The sequence below is a fragment of the Lutzomyia longipalpis genome, chromosome 2 (assembly GCF_024334085.1).
Source record: "Lutzomyia longipalpis isolate SR_M1_2022 chromosome 2, ASM2433408v1".
Taxonomy (NCBI): domain Eukaryota; kingdom Metazoa; phylum Arthropoda; class Insecta; order Diptera; family Psychodidae; genus Lutzomyia; species Lutzomyia longipalpis.
The window spans coordinates 29476497-29492931 of NC_074708.1; the positions used below are offsets into that span (position 1 = coordinate 29476497).

A 16435-nucleotide genomic window follows, 5' to 3' on the forward strand; every position below is an offset into this window, starting at 1 on the left:
TACCAAATTTCTACGCATAGGTGAACAGGAACGAATTCCTTTATTTATTATTATTTCCATATAACCGTAACATTAGCATCCGTGTCAATTTCCTCCTCAATCTTAGACGGGGAGAGTCCCGTGATGGAACAAATCTCATCCAAACTATGCAATCCAGTGTATAGCTTCTGTCTTCCAATTGGGAACTCAGGATGCCTTCCCGTGAAGACGGGGTATTTATTTATGCACCTAATCAGTTGATGGTCCAGCCCAAATGTCACCAGCTGCCGCTCGTCAATGTTGTTGTCGCGCGGACTGAGACGCTGACACAGCGTCCGAAGTGTAACACCGTGAGTCATGAAGGAATACAGCTGGAGAATCTTGTGCAGCGTTGGCTTCTCTTGATCAGCTTTCAGCATGATGGTGGATCGACAAGTGTGAAAGAGGTTTTGATCCTTGGTCAGATTCTGCAGCTTCCGCGTGCACATGTAGACATTGCTGTACTTGATCAGTGGCAGTAGCTTCACAACACCGTAGTAGACTAGATTCTGAATGCAGGCCTTCACCAGGGCATTCTCCACGTCTGCTTCAGCTGCAATGCGTGCTACGTGGTTAACGCCATTGATGTAGGGAATCACCTGCTGACTCGTTAGATCCCACAATTCCAGTGGCATATTCCGCACCTGAGGCTCAAGCGTTGGTACCATGTGATCCATCACAATGGGTGGATCTGTTCGTAGATTGACAATCTTCAGGTAGATCGTGGTGTCACCCTCAATGATCGTTGTGACTTTCTTCTCGTTGAGATCTTGCATAGTTTGCGCCAGGAGGGTTTCAATGCGTCCCCCGGCGTCGCGCGACAGAAAGCACGTTTCCTCCTCCATCATAGCTAAGTACTCAGCTAATTTCTTCACAACTGGTTCATACTGAATTGTCCTGGCCCAGCCATCGCACACGAAGCAGAGATTGAAGTAGTATGCATTCCTTTCGTATTTGGGACTCTCAATCCTCACTGGATACCCCACAATCTTACATCCCAGACTATTAATGGTCAGTACACATCGCTGAATTGCCGTGGGTTTGGGGATGATGTACACATTGACAGCATGAAAGAGCTCCTTGGGCACATATCCTTCCGGGACTTGGCATGAGATCTTTGAACCACGAACTGGATGGAATTCACTCAGGAAGATACATTTTATCGGTCCCTCGCGTCCACAACCCTCATAATACTGTGTAGTAGTTTTTGCCATAAGCTCCACTAAAAGTTTCTTGGCAAGATCTTTATGAATTTCCCGGATTTCCTGTTTTTTTTTTTTGCTTCGAATGCTGAATTATTTATTTATTTTTTGCACGTTTTGCACCTTTGACATCCAAATCGGGTAACACCAAACAAATCCAACGCATTTTATTTTTCAAGATTTATACCAAAAATCAGCAATGATTTTCATCAAATATCATCAAGAATTATTCTTTATTGCATAGGATATTAAATTATTCTGGTATTTGCGTTGAAATATTCTGATTTTTGTGTTTTTTTTTTAGCAAAAGAAGGCGGCAAAATTCGAGCAAAATTGATTGAATTTAGTTGCATCTGGTAACACTTTGTGTAACGTCAAAATTATCAAACCGCGATATTTTTCCGCCAGAAAATTTATTTTTCGTGCCTTAAAAAACTCCAAAAAAAATGGATAATCAAGCCAAAGTTAGGCAGAGTATGAGTGAGAGTGCGCACCGTCGCCAGATGTATCAGAAACTCTTGGAGACGGGCTCCGGAATAAGTAAGTTCTTCAGAAATTTATTACTCTTCCCAATCTAACCTCTCTTTCCGGATAGACGACAGTCTCGAAGAGGAGGATTTGCTAAAGACTCTGGCCAAGGTGAATAAACTCACACGTGATGGCAATGAAATGTTTGGTGATCAGAAGGAGAATGAGGAGCCACGACAGGCATCGGAAGTTGTCATGGACATTCAGGTGCTTAAGATGAGCAATGAAATTGTTTCCAAGTCAATGAAGAGCAAAGGCATGACTGATTTCTACGATGATGAATTTGTTAATGCCATAAAGGAGCTTATTGTTGATGCCAATCAGCAGTGGAGTTGGCAAAAATTGGTACCAATTTGGGGGAAGAGAATGAAGCAGGGAAGTTTCTATGGGTACACACTCTTGGGGAGTTTTGGGGAGATTGTGAAGAAGAAGGAGGAAGCGGTGCCAAAGCAGCGTGCAAAGCGAGCCAAAAATACCGTTGTGGAGGAAAAGAAACCAGAAAATGTGGCAAAATTGAAGCAGGAGACAAAGAGCAGTCAGAGAATCAATGATGTCTATCGTCAAGTATTGAGAATCTTCGATGCACGTCAGCGCAAACCAATTCCATTTTTCGAGCTCGTCTGTGATCCAAATTGCTTCATGACCACCATCGATAACATCTTCCAGGTATCATTCCTGTGTCGTGAGGGTATCCTGGCTATAACAGACGACGATAACGATATGGGATACCCCACAGTGTTGCCACAGAAGAAGGGTGGAAATTCCCAAATCGTCAAAGATACCACACAATCTGTTTCCACAATCAATTATGTCTTCTGGCAGCAGTGCATCTCCAAGTACAACATTCGCAAAGCTCTGCTGCAGAATACCAAAACTTCCCGGGCTTCTGAACCTTCAACTTCTAAATAAGTTCTCTGGGTGGAACAGCAATTATTTCGCTAAAAGACTGTTTTTGTAAAACTTTAAGTTTCCGTTTTTTTATTATTTTTTCTTCATACAACACACACACACAGCAAAATATGTGAATTCCATACAATAGAAATGTTTTTGAGAAATTTATAATTTTTTTTCTTCATGTGAAGGATTTCTAGTTTAGACTATTCCCAAAAGAATTCCTTACTTAACAATATTTCTTGTATTTCTATCAAAAGGGAATGAATTCTAGAATTTTATGAATTTTCCAATAGGTTTCCTTAGGACATTGCATTAACGAAAGGATGCTGAAATGAATTCATGAGATTTGTCGGATGCAAAGAAAATTACAATTAGATATTTAAATAAATTAATTTTAGTATATCGACAGAGAATTTATTAGATTTGCGTAGAGAATAAGAAATTTTATAAAATTATTTCTAATAAAATGCTCAAAATTTGCGCCAAAATATATTTTGTTTTTAAATAAAAAGTGAGAAAAAAGTGAAAATCAGTAAATTAGTAACCTTTCTGTGGAATCTTTTAGGAATAACTTCACACTAGAAATCATTTATCCACACTTTTCAGGTAAATTTTGTTTGATTACTAAATTTTTTAACATTCACTTAAATCTCTTCAAACCATTTTATCAATTTATTCATATTCAATTTTTCATCAATTTTTGATTCAACATTCTCTACGTTTAAAAGCAATTTCATATCAAAATTAAAAGCACCATTTCTCATACAAAAAAATCTCTAAAGCCAATTTATTGATTTTTTCAGTCCATTTCTTTACTTTCACTCTTAAAAAAAGAAATAAAACGCAATGAACAAATCTTATTAAAATAATTTGTAGATTTCTTTCTACGCTTAATCTTTACAAAATATTGTCATTTTTTCTCTTCTTTATTCGTGTCATAATTTTGTTTTAATTTTATTTTATTCAAATATTCCAAAACAAGCTCTTATAAATCTTTTATTAATTTTTTTAGTCAATTGAATCTCCGGAATGTTTTTTTTATTTCTTGTCTCATGACAAAATACATAATAGAGGAATATTAGTTACGAAACAAATATAAAATAATCTGTAAATCTATTCAAGTTATTTTTTTTTCATTTATAGTGATTTTTATCTCCGTTGCAAAGAACATCACGAGCCTTAAAAAAATCACTCCGTGTTTTGTGAAAATTTTCTCCAATTTCTCCCGCCAATTCTAAAAAGTTTTATTTTTTTTGTTTTATCTAAAATTGTTTCTCTTTTCCCTTCTAAAACTCATTTTATATAAAATATTAAAAATAAAAAAATATTCATCAGTCACCGTGAAGAAATTCTCAAGCACATTTTTCTTCCTTCGAAATTCGTTCACTTTTGGATTATTTTTTTTGTTGTTGTTGCATTAAATATGGTTTAATCGGTTAAATATATATAATGTAATGTGATATCCTTTTTTTCTGTACCTATATAAATGTAGTTTTTTTTTCTTTAAATATAGCCATTTAGTTTAGACATTTAGGTGGAACGTAACATTAAAAATCCATTTATAATGCAAATTTTTTTGCAACAGATTCGTATTGACATTTTATGTCATTTTGAACATTATAATGCAATTCACACGGGAGCGGAAGGTATTGGAGAGGAGAGATAACACAGTGTGGTGATAAAGTTCTAAACTTGTACAGTACCACCTTCTAAGTAGATTCTCTCTTTTAGCTTTAAATACCCCAACTCTGTGTTAGAACTTTTTGTTTTTAAAGGAAACAACAATTGGAGACATTTTCAAGGAGGTGAACTACATTCAGTCACAAACATATAGATATTTTTTATCAAGCTCATTGAATTTTCATTTAATTTTTCTTTATGTTGTTGTAAACTTCCCAATCATTTCCCTTCTGTCTTCAACACATCCCACCGGACATTCCGTCACAGCTTCAAGCAATTAGATTTGATGAAGTTGTAAGAAAATTTTATGCAATGCGCAAATGAAGCAATTTGCTGCATCATTTTCATTCTGACTGAGCTAAAAAAAAAACGAGAAAATCATGTGAAAAGCATCACAAAATTTTTCATTTGATTTTATGTTTCTCATCATTTTTCTTTCAGCGAATAAGTATGTTTTGTCTAATACATATTATAATTTAAACATCTTAAAAACTAAAAAAAAAATATTCTTGTGTGTCTTTTGATTCTTTGAATCGTCACTAGATGTTGAGATTTTCACTCAGGCAATTACTAAATTCACATGAAATTGGATTAAATTAAAAGGAAATGTAACTAATACATATTTCATATAATTATTCCCTGTTTGAGAAAGGGGAATTTTTTGAGTGTGTACAACTTAAAAAACAAACAATAAAATCTTTCTATATACGAAAATTGAGGACGCACACTGGAAAGAAAATCTTACACATGTAGATTATTATGTGGAAAAATACCAAAAAATAAAAATTCGGAACGTTCTTTCTTCACTTCCTTAGACCAAGCTTGCTCTACTTTTGGTCTGAAAGTCATTGTGAGCCAACACAAGGCCACCAATAACAGACACAAGAGCCCGATCCAGCCACGTCACGGGATTCGGATAGATGAGACCACCCTCATAGAATCCCAAATGTCCACCATGAGCCAACTCTATGTACATCGTGTGAGATTTTTCGGCTGAAAAAAAGAAAAAATTTTTTTTTTGCATTATTTGTATAAATTTGCATTCATTTTCAATGCCAAATTAATTGTTACAACCACCGAATGTCATGGACGGAATTGCTGATTTTGGAGACTATAGCGAAGATTTTAAATTGACATGAAATGTCTCTGAACTCTGTGGAATTCTTATGTTGATTTATGCTTTAAATTATATTTATTTTAAATGTGAAAATTGTTTATAGATTTTAATTTTTATGACAGTGCCTGAGGAAATGGGTCTGCAGATAGAACAAAATCATCCTTTGTGCAATTTTAGGTTCGATTTTGTTAAAAATCTTTTTTTTTTATAATAACTTTAAAGTAGCCTTAAAATATAAACGGTTTTATCATTCTTTTAAAAAAGAAAAAAAGATATGTAGTTTGAGAAGTTTGAAGAACATCAAAAAATAAATTAAAACTCCCAAATTGTAAGAACAGAAGAGAATTTAGACAGAAATTACTCCATTGTTTGATGATTTTGTTCGTAAAGTTGCGGCAAAAAAATACTCATTTGGCGGCTGAGCCATGAGTCACTAAGAAGACTAAAAGATTTCTCTGTTCTCTCATTAAATTGACAAAAAACCTTGCAAAAGAGCCCATTCTCATTAAAAGATATTAAAAAAAAAAAACATTTGTTAATTGAAATAAAAAATCTAATTCTTCATCTAAATTTTTTTGTTTAACAAATACGATGAGAAATTTTAAGAGTCAGATTATACTTTCTTATTCAATAGTTCAAAGTTCCATGCGCTAACAATTAGTCGTAAAAAGCTTTCAAAAGCTTTAATGTTAAGGAGTCTTTATTACTTTTTTTCTTTAATTCATTTCACTATACGTTTTATTTGCAATCAGTTACATCTTTTCTTTAATGCAAAATGCATCAACTAGATATTAAATAATGGATAGGTATATGTTTAATAGACTTTATTATAGATTATAAAAAATGTTTTTCAATAAAGTTAAAGGAGTTTATTCGTTTCTGTATTAGCTACACCCTAGGTTCTGCAGAAAAGAAGAAAATTTTCCTAAAAATATAATGTTTTCATTTTCTTAATTTGGACAAAAGACAAATTATTTTGCTCACCTCTTCTTCTAAATACTTTGAAATTGTATTTTAAACCATTTTTGAAGTATTTTTTGCAATTACTCTTATCACACAGATTTGTGGAGAAATTTCCGCAAAATTAACCACAAAATTCCCCACAAACAATTTAGATAAGATAAATTATTAATAAAATGATTGTTCGTAGAATTTATTTTTTTCATGTGAGCAACAAACTACATATATATTCGATTAATCAGTGATAGCATCTATTGCTGCCGCATTGACCTTCCTTCGCCTTCGACAGGCCATAAAAATTGTTTGATACTTGAGTGCGGTAGCTCAAATAGACGATCACCTCATCTTGTTCAATTTAATTGAATTACTGCCCCCTCTCTCTCTAAAGGCAATTTGCCAATGTGAATCTGGGGTTAAATAAATTTTCCGAACAGCAATTGGATGATAAGTATGTTTGAAATTGATGAATCCACATGCATGGGGAAACAAATGCGAATTAGGGCTAAGTGAATGGAAGATACTTACATGCAAATTCCCGGATGGGTTTGAGAAGATCTCCGGGTACCAAGGGATCATCTTTGGCGTTGAAGAAGACCATGGGTTTGTCGATATTTTGCAAATAATTTATGCACGAACTCCACTTGTACAATTCCGTGACGGACTGGAAATTGTGGACACGGCGTGTGTAGGCCTCATCGAGCTCTGGGAGTGTAGCTGCTGCCACAATATCCCTCTCATTGAGCTTGCAACGCTGCTTCATGTCGTCCGACAGGAGCATCTGGCGGTGCTTCATGATTATCTGCTTCACATTCTCCGTCATGACGTAGAGATAGAAGCGGCGGAAGTTCTGCCAATTGAGCAGCCAATTTGTCGCCCTGCCATACGAAAGAACTCTCTATATTATATGGACACATAATTTCTATATAATACTCTTCAATCCATTGAACGCACGCATGTATCTCTAATTCCATGGCAATATCTTACGCAAAAAAAATGAAATATTGAGAATCTGACTGCACTGCTGCCAATGGATTATATCGACTTCTTCTCACACCAAGCAGCCACACTTTTATGCAATAAATTTTTCACATACCAATGTCTGCCTTTAATTACAATATCTAATTGGTTTGTTTTGGACGAAGCTCTATCAGAGTGTTAGCTTGTGCATTCAAATGAGGGAATTAAGAGTGAAAGCTTTTCTCTCTTCAACAAAACATTTACATTTCATAATATTGCTCATCAAAATCATCTTATCCAATTTTATATCGGCCATTAAGTCCAAATTTCGGAAATTATTTTAGGAAGAAGCATGAAATTTACGGAAAATAAAATTTTTGGGTATCCGGTAAATAAAGTAGTAAATTCAAATAAATTACTTTGAAAAGTGTAATGTTAAAATAATATGTATAGTACATAAAAATGTTAAACTAACCGCGATATTTTAACTTATTTTAGAAAAAAAGGTAGAATCTTTTAGTTCTTGCTCTCTGGCAATTTGTGGAAAACATTTATAAATCTCTTCCGTTACATATCTAAACCTTTTTTTATATTTTTTTTTATAAATTTTAAATAAAATTTCAAAACTAAAAAATTAACTAAAGCGTAAGAGATGAAAACAATACAAACAATTGAATTCTTAAACAACACCGAATAAAATGTACATAAAAACTTCGAAAAAGAACTTTTATAGACAAGACATCAATTTAAATTACTTCCCCGTAAATTAAATTAACGTAAAATATGAAAAAAAGTTTAAACCACGAAGTTTCTTCTTCAAGAGAAACTTAATATCCGGATATTGTCATAAAAAAAAGTTTAAGTTGCGGCTTCTTTATTAGTAAAATCCTCATTAGGTCCTTTTTCTGTGGTTCATAAATTTTATTGCAAATTAACGGCGGGGTTATGGGTTTAGAACTTAATTAAAAGATCTCTTTTTTGGGGATTGAAAAAATTTTACTGTATGAGCTCCACAAGCCTGGAAAAATCTTCCTCAGCTAATTCTTTTTTTTAGCATTCTAGACCAATTCCAATTTGAATATAGTGATTTTTAACTTAATTAGAGAACAAATTTTTCATTTATCAACATCGGTGCACTAGCGGCCGAGATGCAAGAGGTCAAAGTCAAAATTTGTGAAATCGTGAAAAATAGGCTTTTTCCTAGCTTTACCAAAATGGCTGCCAATAAATAACGGGTTAACCGATTTTCAAAAATTTACCAGTTTTGGAAAGGTGAGAAATGTACCTTTCCAAAACTAATAAATTTTTGAAAATCGGTTGACCACAGCCGGAGATATAACCACTTTAAATTTGCCTTCAAAAATACCCCTTTTTTCCTTGCCCGGAAACTTTTTTAGGGTAGTGTATATTTAAAAAAAAAACACGTGGTGGCTTTTTATGGATCATTTTATAAATTTATGATAATTCTAAATAACATAAAAAAAGTTTACTTACTCAACAGCATTGTAGCCTTGGCAAATTGAGACTCCTCCAATGATATTCTTGGGGCGCGATGCATCTGATTCCCCCATGTATTTTGTGACGAGATTCCCACCCAAACTGAAACCAACGGCAACAATATTTGTGGACGGATACTTTTTCGTGAGACTCGAGATCATTTCGGTGAAGTCACCAGTGTGGCCATAGGTAAAGATCCTCGTGGATGTCACCTGGACACTCTGGAGGGCTCCAATGTGATTGAGTACAGCACACCTGTACCCATGGCACTGTGCATAGTGAACAAATGTCCGAATATAGACACTTTCAGATGAATTTCCAATGCCCGGACAAATTGCCACTGTGATGTCATCCTCATGCTCAATTAGTGGTTGATAGAGATCATATGTGAGGGTGGAATTGTCCATCAATTTGAGGTAGATCCTCTCTCCAAGTGGCCAGGGGCACTTTACGCGTCCCACGATGCTGTGAACGATGGTCTGTACGTGACCACTAAAGCCCCATAGGCGCGTTGGGACATATCTAAACGTGTAACAAATTAAATAGAGAGAAAACATCTTATTAACTATAATGAAATGCAACCTCGTGTATGATATTTGGTAGCTTTGACTGAAGATTTATTTTTAGATTACAGCGAATAAGCATTGATGGAATTTTTATTCAACCAATCTTCTGGCAATGAATTGATTTTTTTCTCTCTCTTCAAACTAATGCGAAGTAATAAAAAAGAAAAGGGAATCATGCTTTTTTTTTAATAAATCTATCTCAAAGATATCCTTCGCAATAAAACTAGTGAGCTAAGGAACAAAAATCACTTTTCTCCTAATCTTTATTCTGTACGTACGAATTTTCACTTGGGCATTTTTCAAAAAGTAATTAGTGAAGATGGAGGACAAAAAAACTAGTATAAAAGACAACGAAGAGAATAAGAAAGCAGCTAAGGCAGAGGATAAGTCAAAATCGTCTTCTGAAACGAAAAATTCCACTCCTAAGACCACCACTGGAGATGATCAAAACCAAGCAAAGAAAGAGGAAATTCCACCAAAATCAGGAACAGATGGTAATAACAACGAAGCCAATTCCACAAATCCTGCGATGGATAGTGCTCAGGATGGAGATAGAAATGAACCTGTGGTTCTGTCAAGAACACCAAAGAGAAGACGTACAACATCCCGAAAGCGGAAGAGCCGATCTCAGTCTCGAAATTCTCGTACTGCTCCAAAGGCTAAACGTCCACGGAAGAATTGAAGGGGGCCCAAGAAGAATTAGATGATCAAAAAACTTAATATTGGACTATTATTTAAAATACTTGGAAATATTTTTCAAAAATTATCGTTATAATAAATTATATTGTAATTAAAAATTATTTATGCTTAATTCTTTGTTTTCTTCCAATTGAAATTTTGGTTTAGAAATTATTTTAACACTCATTCAAATCCTTTGCAGTCCTAAGGGGCATATTAGACTATATGGGGTATCCGACAATATTTTATTTTTCACAACAAAAATGCATTTTCAGCTTACCACGGCAAGCATTACACCACAATGTATTTGAAGAAGAGAGGTCATCAATCACCTCAAGAATTTGTAACTCATCATTTATTTATTTTTGAAGAAATTCTTAGCTGATCAAAAATACATTTTTCTGCCACTTTTACATACGTTTATGAATAAGTATTTTGCGCCACTCAAATATTGCCAAATCACTCAAGTTCAAATGCTTTTTGTGTACGAATAAAATCAGCATTATCAAAATTACTTTATATGACTTTCAAAATTAGTTTACCCACCATTTTTTTGTAGGTTTATATTGATGAAATTTCTACTCATAAAAGACCTATATACATGACGGACAAACTGATATTTTGTGAGGAAAGAGTAATGAAATTAAACATTAAAATTTAATGATTTTGTCGCCGTCACTTTTGTACTAATATTTGTTCCCATAAAAAAGCTTTGTCTCAAGAATTGTGAGTGAAATCAACAATTTACAGCAATAGCACGTGAATTACTTTTGTATTTCATAAAATATTTTAAAATTAAAAATTCACGCTTGATGATTAATGCGAGGGAGTGACAAACCAACACTTCAACATACAAAATTTATCAGAGACGTGAAAAGTAAGATAGTGCTGTGAAAAAATCTTTAGAAGGTAGATAGGTACTCTTGTTGTATCTAAGCTATTAATGACTCAAAGTTTACACACAGCGGAAGCAAAATTTTCCAATAGACATTGAAAGATGTAGCACCCAAAATATTTGGATATTTTTCGCAAACATAAAAAAAAATGAAGGAAAAAATGTTTTGGATAATGTATTCTTACTACAGTAGAAGCAAAATTTTATAGAATTTGGAGAGAAGAAGAAAATGCGTCACCTTGGAAGCCACAATTCATTTCTTAGGGCGAGCATTTAGCCAAGGAGAAGTCTATTCAAATTAGATGGAGAAAATAGAGAGTGACAAGCTCAAGAAAGGTAGGGTATAAGGTATATGCAAAAGGTAGGTACTTAACCCTTTAACGTTTTTTGGGTCATACCCTGACCCAAAACGAAAATGATTTTTTAAGGATACTTCTAGTTAATATTTTTGGATGCTTTCTTCGCCAGTATAAAGCTAAAGGATCAACCTTTCAAGACATATTTTTTTGATTCATCCAATAAATTCCTTTATAGTCGATTTTTTGCATCAAACTTGGGGAAAATTGGTCGATTTTCAGCACTTTGAAAATCGGCATTTTTTCCTATTTTATAGTTTTCCGATAGTCTAAATCGACTTGAATCTTATAAATAGAATAAATAGCAAGAAAAAATTGCTTTATGGGAACCTTGAAAATTGAACCAATTTTCCAAAACGCTTTTCCAAACTTTTTGGGTCAGCATATGACCCAATGGGCGGGAAGGGATACAAAACGCGGAATTTTTGACAACTCATTTCCCAAACATAAACAGTGCGGTGAAGTGGCTGGATGAGCCACGATTTTCAGTGATTTGAGTGATTTCCTGGCCAGAATCTCTGGCCAGGATGTGTCCTGATGGAGGGATGGGTATCCTCCTTTAGTGTTGTGTTAAGTTTTCTGCAATTTTGTGATAAATAAGTGATAAATTGAACGCAAAACCGTGGCAAGGTACGTGTTTTCAGTGTGGAGAAGTGGCTGGATGAGCCCCGAATTTCAGTGATTTGAGCGATTTCCTGGCCAGAATCTCTGGTTGGGATGTGTTCTGATGGAGGGATGGGTATCCTCCTTTAGTGTTGTGTTAAGTTTTATGCAATTTTGTGGTAAATAAGTGGTAAAATAACCACAAAACCGTGGCAAGGTGCGTATTTAGAGGAACCTTCACCTGGGATGACACTGAAAATCCTGACCAAATCACTTCTGGTCGGTCTGAATCTCATTGTAGTTCATCCCAGGGTGCTTCCGAGGCTTCTTGGGGGTAACATTACCGGCCACGGACACAGAGTGCTTCTTAATTGTGAATATCAAAAATCCGTGTTTTGTATCCCTTGCGGTCCATTGGGTCATATGCTGACCCAAAGGTTTTCCGGAAAATCCGTAAGTTGGAAAAATTTTTTTTCGACTAAAATCTGTATAATTACGCCCAATGAGTTGGAAAACAGCAAAATTTCCAAAATCGGCCCAGCAGTTTAGGCGCGGACCTTAAAGGGTTAAGTAGACGAAGTACAGCAATTTATTCCTTCTATTTTTAGCATAAATGAATTTTTCTAAAGATATTTTGTGATTGGTTATTGTGCAATAAATAAGTCATAAAAACTCTTTCGATAAACGTTCAATAAATTAATGAGCTAAAAGCGAAATGAATCATCTTCCCAATGGTAAAAAAAAAACTTTAGCTTTGAGTGAAATGGAAACTTCTGTAGATGAACTAAGCCTGTTAACATTTAGGAACACGCAGTAAATGCTTATTAAATATTAATGGAATGCGTTTAAATTGTCACATATACTGTGGTACAACATTTTCTCCAAATACATCACCCATTCCATAAATATATGGGGGTTTACTGATGTTCACTCATTGGATCGATTGCTTATACTTTTTTTTCTTTTAGAAGCTTTCTTCACCATGAAGAAAATCGCAAAAACACGCAATCAGTGTTGACTTTAGTGAATCATAAATAACGCTTTGAAAATTCCTTCAGAGACGCAGACAAAGTTTTTCCACGCGATTTTCCGCGAAATTCTTTTTTTGGAAAAGAAACAGACGAATAGAAAGAGATTCTAAAAATATTTTATGCTGAAGCATTTTTTGGATTTTATTACAATTTATTGCGACTGAAAACGATAAGAAAGGTTTGTTTTTATTTTCTCCGTTCAATCACCTAAATGCAATAATATAATATTTTCACTATCAGGGTGACGGAATAAAAGGTCGAAGATGCCATTTTTCCTGTATTTATTACATAGAATTGACCACTCTCAATTTTCACTTTTTGCTTATATTCCCACAATATTCGCAAAATGATAGGAAACAATATACAGAAAGCGAAAAGAAAATTACTTTTCTCCTTCAATGAGCATATGTGTGTGATAATAATTTTCACCTAGTTTTAAGAATATAGAAACCCAATGGGGTGTCAATACAAACTTTAAATCAGTCAATTGAGGAATATTGTACCTCATTATTTTCTTCACAACAATCCATCGATATATTATTTTATTTATTGGCCTCATTTTGCTATTGCCACAGAATAGAAATGATATATTGCATTATGTGTATTGAATTGCTATGTCAGGAGTGAAAAGTAAGCATTATTCTTCTCAAAAAATAAAAGTGTATCCAATTGAGAAGCTTGACGTTATTGTAAAAGCATTATTCCTTCATATAAGAAAATGCCATAAATGAATCGTACGATACCATCGCGTCAGTGTGACGAGAAGTAATTTTCGAAATTCACATAAATTGGTCATTGAAGACATTGAAGTGGTTGGTGAATGAAGAGTGGCGCGAATTGTTGCGATCATTGCAATACATATTAGAGAGACAGTAATTTCTAAAATAGCCAACAATGGAGAAATAATTCAATATTGCTCTTAATTAAAAATTCGTTCACTTTTCTACGATGTGAATCATCATCAAGCCATAAATATCGGTCCGACATAGCAAAAAAAAAAGCCGGTAGATAGTCGCAAAGTTTGTGTTCTTCTAAAGAAAGCGTCCAACCTTATCAATTTTTTATTCAATTACTCCTCCAAAACAACATTCCTCGCGCATTTAAACATTTCAATTTGCTATTCCACGATGAAAGGGAGTCAGAGGGCGAGACTCGACCACCAATCGATCGTGTTGTCAATCAATTAGGGGGTTGAAACACCAATGTAGCACGAAAATGTTTAATTTTTCAAGCATTTTCTTTCCATGGGACTGGCACCTTTTGGGATTTTATTCGTGAGAAAATTAGGCACATGCTATAGAACCAAATTGAATTATTTCGGTGATTTTTTTTTTCATGCCATATGTTTTTTCTCCCTATTACAAGATTTCTTATCCATGAGGCAAAGTACACAGGAGAAAATTCTATTTAGAGATAAATTTTCACATAGAAACAAGCTTTATATAAATTGTGATAGTGCGTGGAATTTCTCAAAGAAGACTACATATGAGCCTTTTAGCGATAAGAAGCGGATTTTGATTCAAAAATTACATGCTAAAATGATTACATTGCGTATTTATGACTAAAGTTAATCTATTGATTTTTTTGTCTAGCAAAGTTGATCAAAGTTCTCCACAGATAAAAATTAATTTCTAATGATGACATATTCTCTTCCATTAACTTTGGTCAGGAAGATTAAAATTAATAATCATTTCCTATTTAACAAAATTTCTTGGCAAAATTTTAAAGGATAAAATGGAGTGATTGTGGATTCACTATTATGAAAATCTGTAAGAGAATTAATTGCCTCATAGAAAGAACTTACTTTTATTCAGATCTTAATCTTTAATCTAGTCAAATGATAATTTTGGATAATTTTTCTCGTTAGCCAAAGTTGTGTGAGGAATGCAATTAAATTTAATAATAAAAAACTATTGAATAATCAATTTGTATGAAATTTACGCCAAAGTCTGAGATGTTTTGCAGTAAATCTCATCTAATGGTGTAAAATTTGTGTGATCTTGGCAGTGGCCCCTTTCGTTGGATTTTGTATTCAGACCACAAATCATTATTGTTTCATATAGGCAGTTCCAATTATTTCTTTGCACGAGATGGTGCTTCATTGCAGAATTGGAAGGGAGGAAGCCCCACTGAGAAGCCAAAATACTCTTCGCGTGGGTAAAGCGTTAATTAGGCAGAACATAAAACATCCAAAGTGTCCTTAATGATCACAAAAATAAAATAAAGGAATAAACTCGGAAAATGCTGAACAAGAAATTTCCTGGATTTGCCCCCGTTTTGTCTTTGTTAAATTTTCCCTCAAAAATCATCCATGGAAACCACCTCTGTGAGTCATGGAAGTTTCCAAGGCTCTTTCCTTGATTTTCTTTATGCGCTTAAGGGGGCGCCCCCCAATGATGTGGGCCTGGGCAGAGTGATGCAAAAGAGAAATAGACTGTGTGGGAAATGAAACGTAGTTCCCACCTTATATGAGAGCACCTTCAGTGAAAGTTGCCAAAAAATTAACACACGCATTTTATAATGCATTCACCGAAGAAAGTGATAGTGATTAAGAAATATGCGTTCAACTTACGGGTCACGCAGAAGAGGTGCAATTTTATAGATTGTATCCATGAAGGTGCCATCCATGCACCAGACTTGGGGCTTTGCAGGTTGACTGTTGACATTGAGGAGACGGAAGAGGATACAGAGAATCACGGCGATTGCTGTGAGGAATGCGGGAGACATTGTGGAGAGTATTTTTCTAATTAACTGAATGCAGAAAATGGATGAGAGTCTTTCGGAGTTTTCCAGATGAATGTTTTTTGAGGAACTTTTTCAATAACTTTGGCGTGGAAATCAACTTTTAACACACTTTGTGTTCACCACTAAAGCAGGAGGTGTTCCAGACAAACGAGGATGTCCAGACGATTGACTTTCATATGTTTTCCGGCGTCAATTCATACGCACTAGCTGTGCTTCCGGACAGCAATAGTTCTCCAGCACACTTCTTGTGCCCCTTACTCACTGACACATCGATGGATAAATCTTCGGGGAGCCTTGGGGTGTGTGAAAAGGTCTCTTTACGTCTCTCGTGGAGTCACGCAATTTTCCAATAAGCCGTGGAAAATTTTAATGCAAATTCTGCATACTCAATAAATGACTCACAGGAACTTTCTCCATTTGGAAAAACACCAACAACGCGCTTCGGGAAAAGTCTCACAAAATTCACACACAACAGAAATGCAATATGTTGTTGGATAACTTTGATGGTGAAAAGGGCAGCTCGACACCTCCACTGCTCCACTACACACTGCTGTCTACTAAACTGGCGCTTGCATTGCGAGCATTGCGAGCTGGTGATAGACTTTCCTGACCATTTTTTTCCACATACACAAACTTATTAGATTTTCCCACAAAGTCCGCCAGCAATGTTTTGGTGTTGCGTCAATTTGGGAACATTCAAGAAAAACT

The 16435-nt window shown here is 34.7% G+C and overlaps 3 protein-coding genes across 3 annotated transcripts; 1 reads left to right on the plus strand and 2 right to left on the minus strand.

Annotated features, from left to right (window-relative positions):
- Nucleotides 1-17: 17 nt before the first annotated feature.
- Nucleotides 18-1368, minus strand: LOC129790001 (GATOR complex protein NPRL2). Its single transcript, XM_055827149.1, has one exon. The coding sequence runs from the start codon at nt 1230-1232 to the stop codon at nt 51-53; it is 1182 nt and encodes a 393-aa protein (XP_055683124.1). The 5' UTR covers nt 1233-1368; the 3' UTR covers nt 18-50.
- A 219-nt stretch (nt 1369-1587) lies between these two features.
- On the plus strand, nt 1588-3132 carry LOC129790002 (non-structural maintenance of chromosomes element 4 homolog A). The gene is made up of 2 exons (XM_055827150.1): nt 1588-1760; nt 1816-3132. Exons 1-2 carry the CDS (start codon nt 1667-1669, stop codon nt 2655-2657), a joined length of 936 nt encoding a protein of 311 aa, XP_055683125.1. The 5' UTR covers nt 1588-1666; the 3' UTR covers nt 2658-3132.
- Nucleotides 2698-16399, minus strand: LOC129790000 (abhydrolase domain-containing protein 2). Its single transcript, XM_055827148.1, has 4 exons — nt 15555-16399; nt 8851-9375; nt 6925-7274; nt 2698-5315 (listed from the first exon to the last, which is right to left on the minus strand). The coding sequence occupies exons 1-4, from the start codon at nt 15707-15709 to the stop codon at nt 5134-5136; spliced, it is 1212 nt and encodes a 403-aa protein (XP_055683123.1). The 5' UTR covers nt 15710-16399; the 3' UTR covers nt 2698-5133.
- Nucleotides 16400-16435: the final 36 nt, after the last annotated feature.

Coding starts and splice junctions, on each gene's coding strand:
- LOC129790001 (XM_055827149.1), bottom strand. CDS start 1,232: ATGGCAAAAACTACTACACAGTATTATGAGGGTTGTGGACGCGAGGGA.
- LOC129790002 (XM_055827150.1), top strand. CDS start 1,667: ATGGATAATCAAGCCAAAGTTAGGCAGAGTATGAGTGAGAGTGCGCAC. Junction 1,761..1,815: donor GGAGACGGGCTCCGGAATAA/GTAAGTTCTTCA, acceptor CTTTCCGGATAG/ACGACAGTCTCGAAGAGGAG.
- LOC129790000 (XM_055827148.1), bottom strand. CDS start 15,709: ATGTCTCCCGCATTCCTCACAGCAATCGCCGTGATTCTCTGTATCCTC. Junction 7,275..8,850: donor CAAGGCTACAATGCTGTTGA/GTAAGTAAACTT, acceptor TTCGTATGGCAG/GGCGACAAATTGGCTGCTCA. Junction 5,316..6,924: donor ACCCATCCGGGAATTTGCAT/GTAAGTATCTTC, acceptor TCTTTTTTTCAG/CCGAAAAATCTCACACGATG.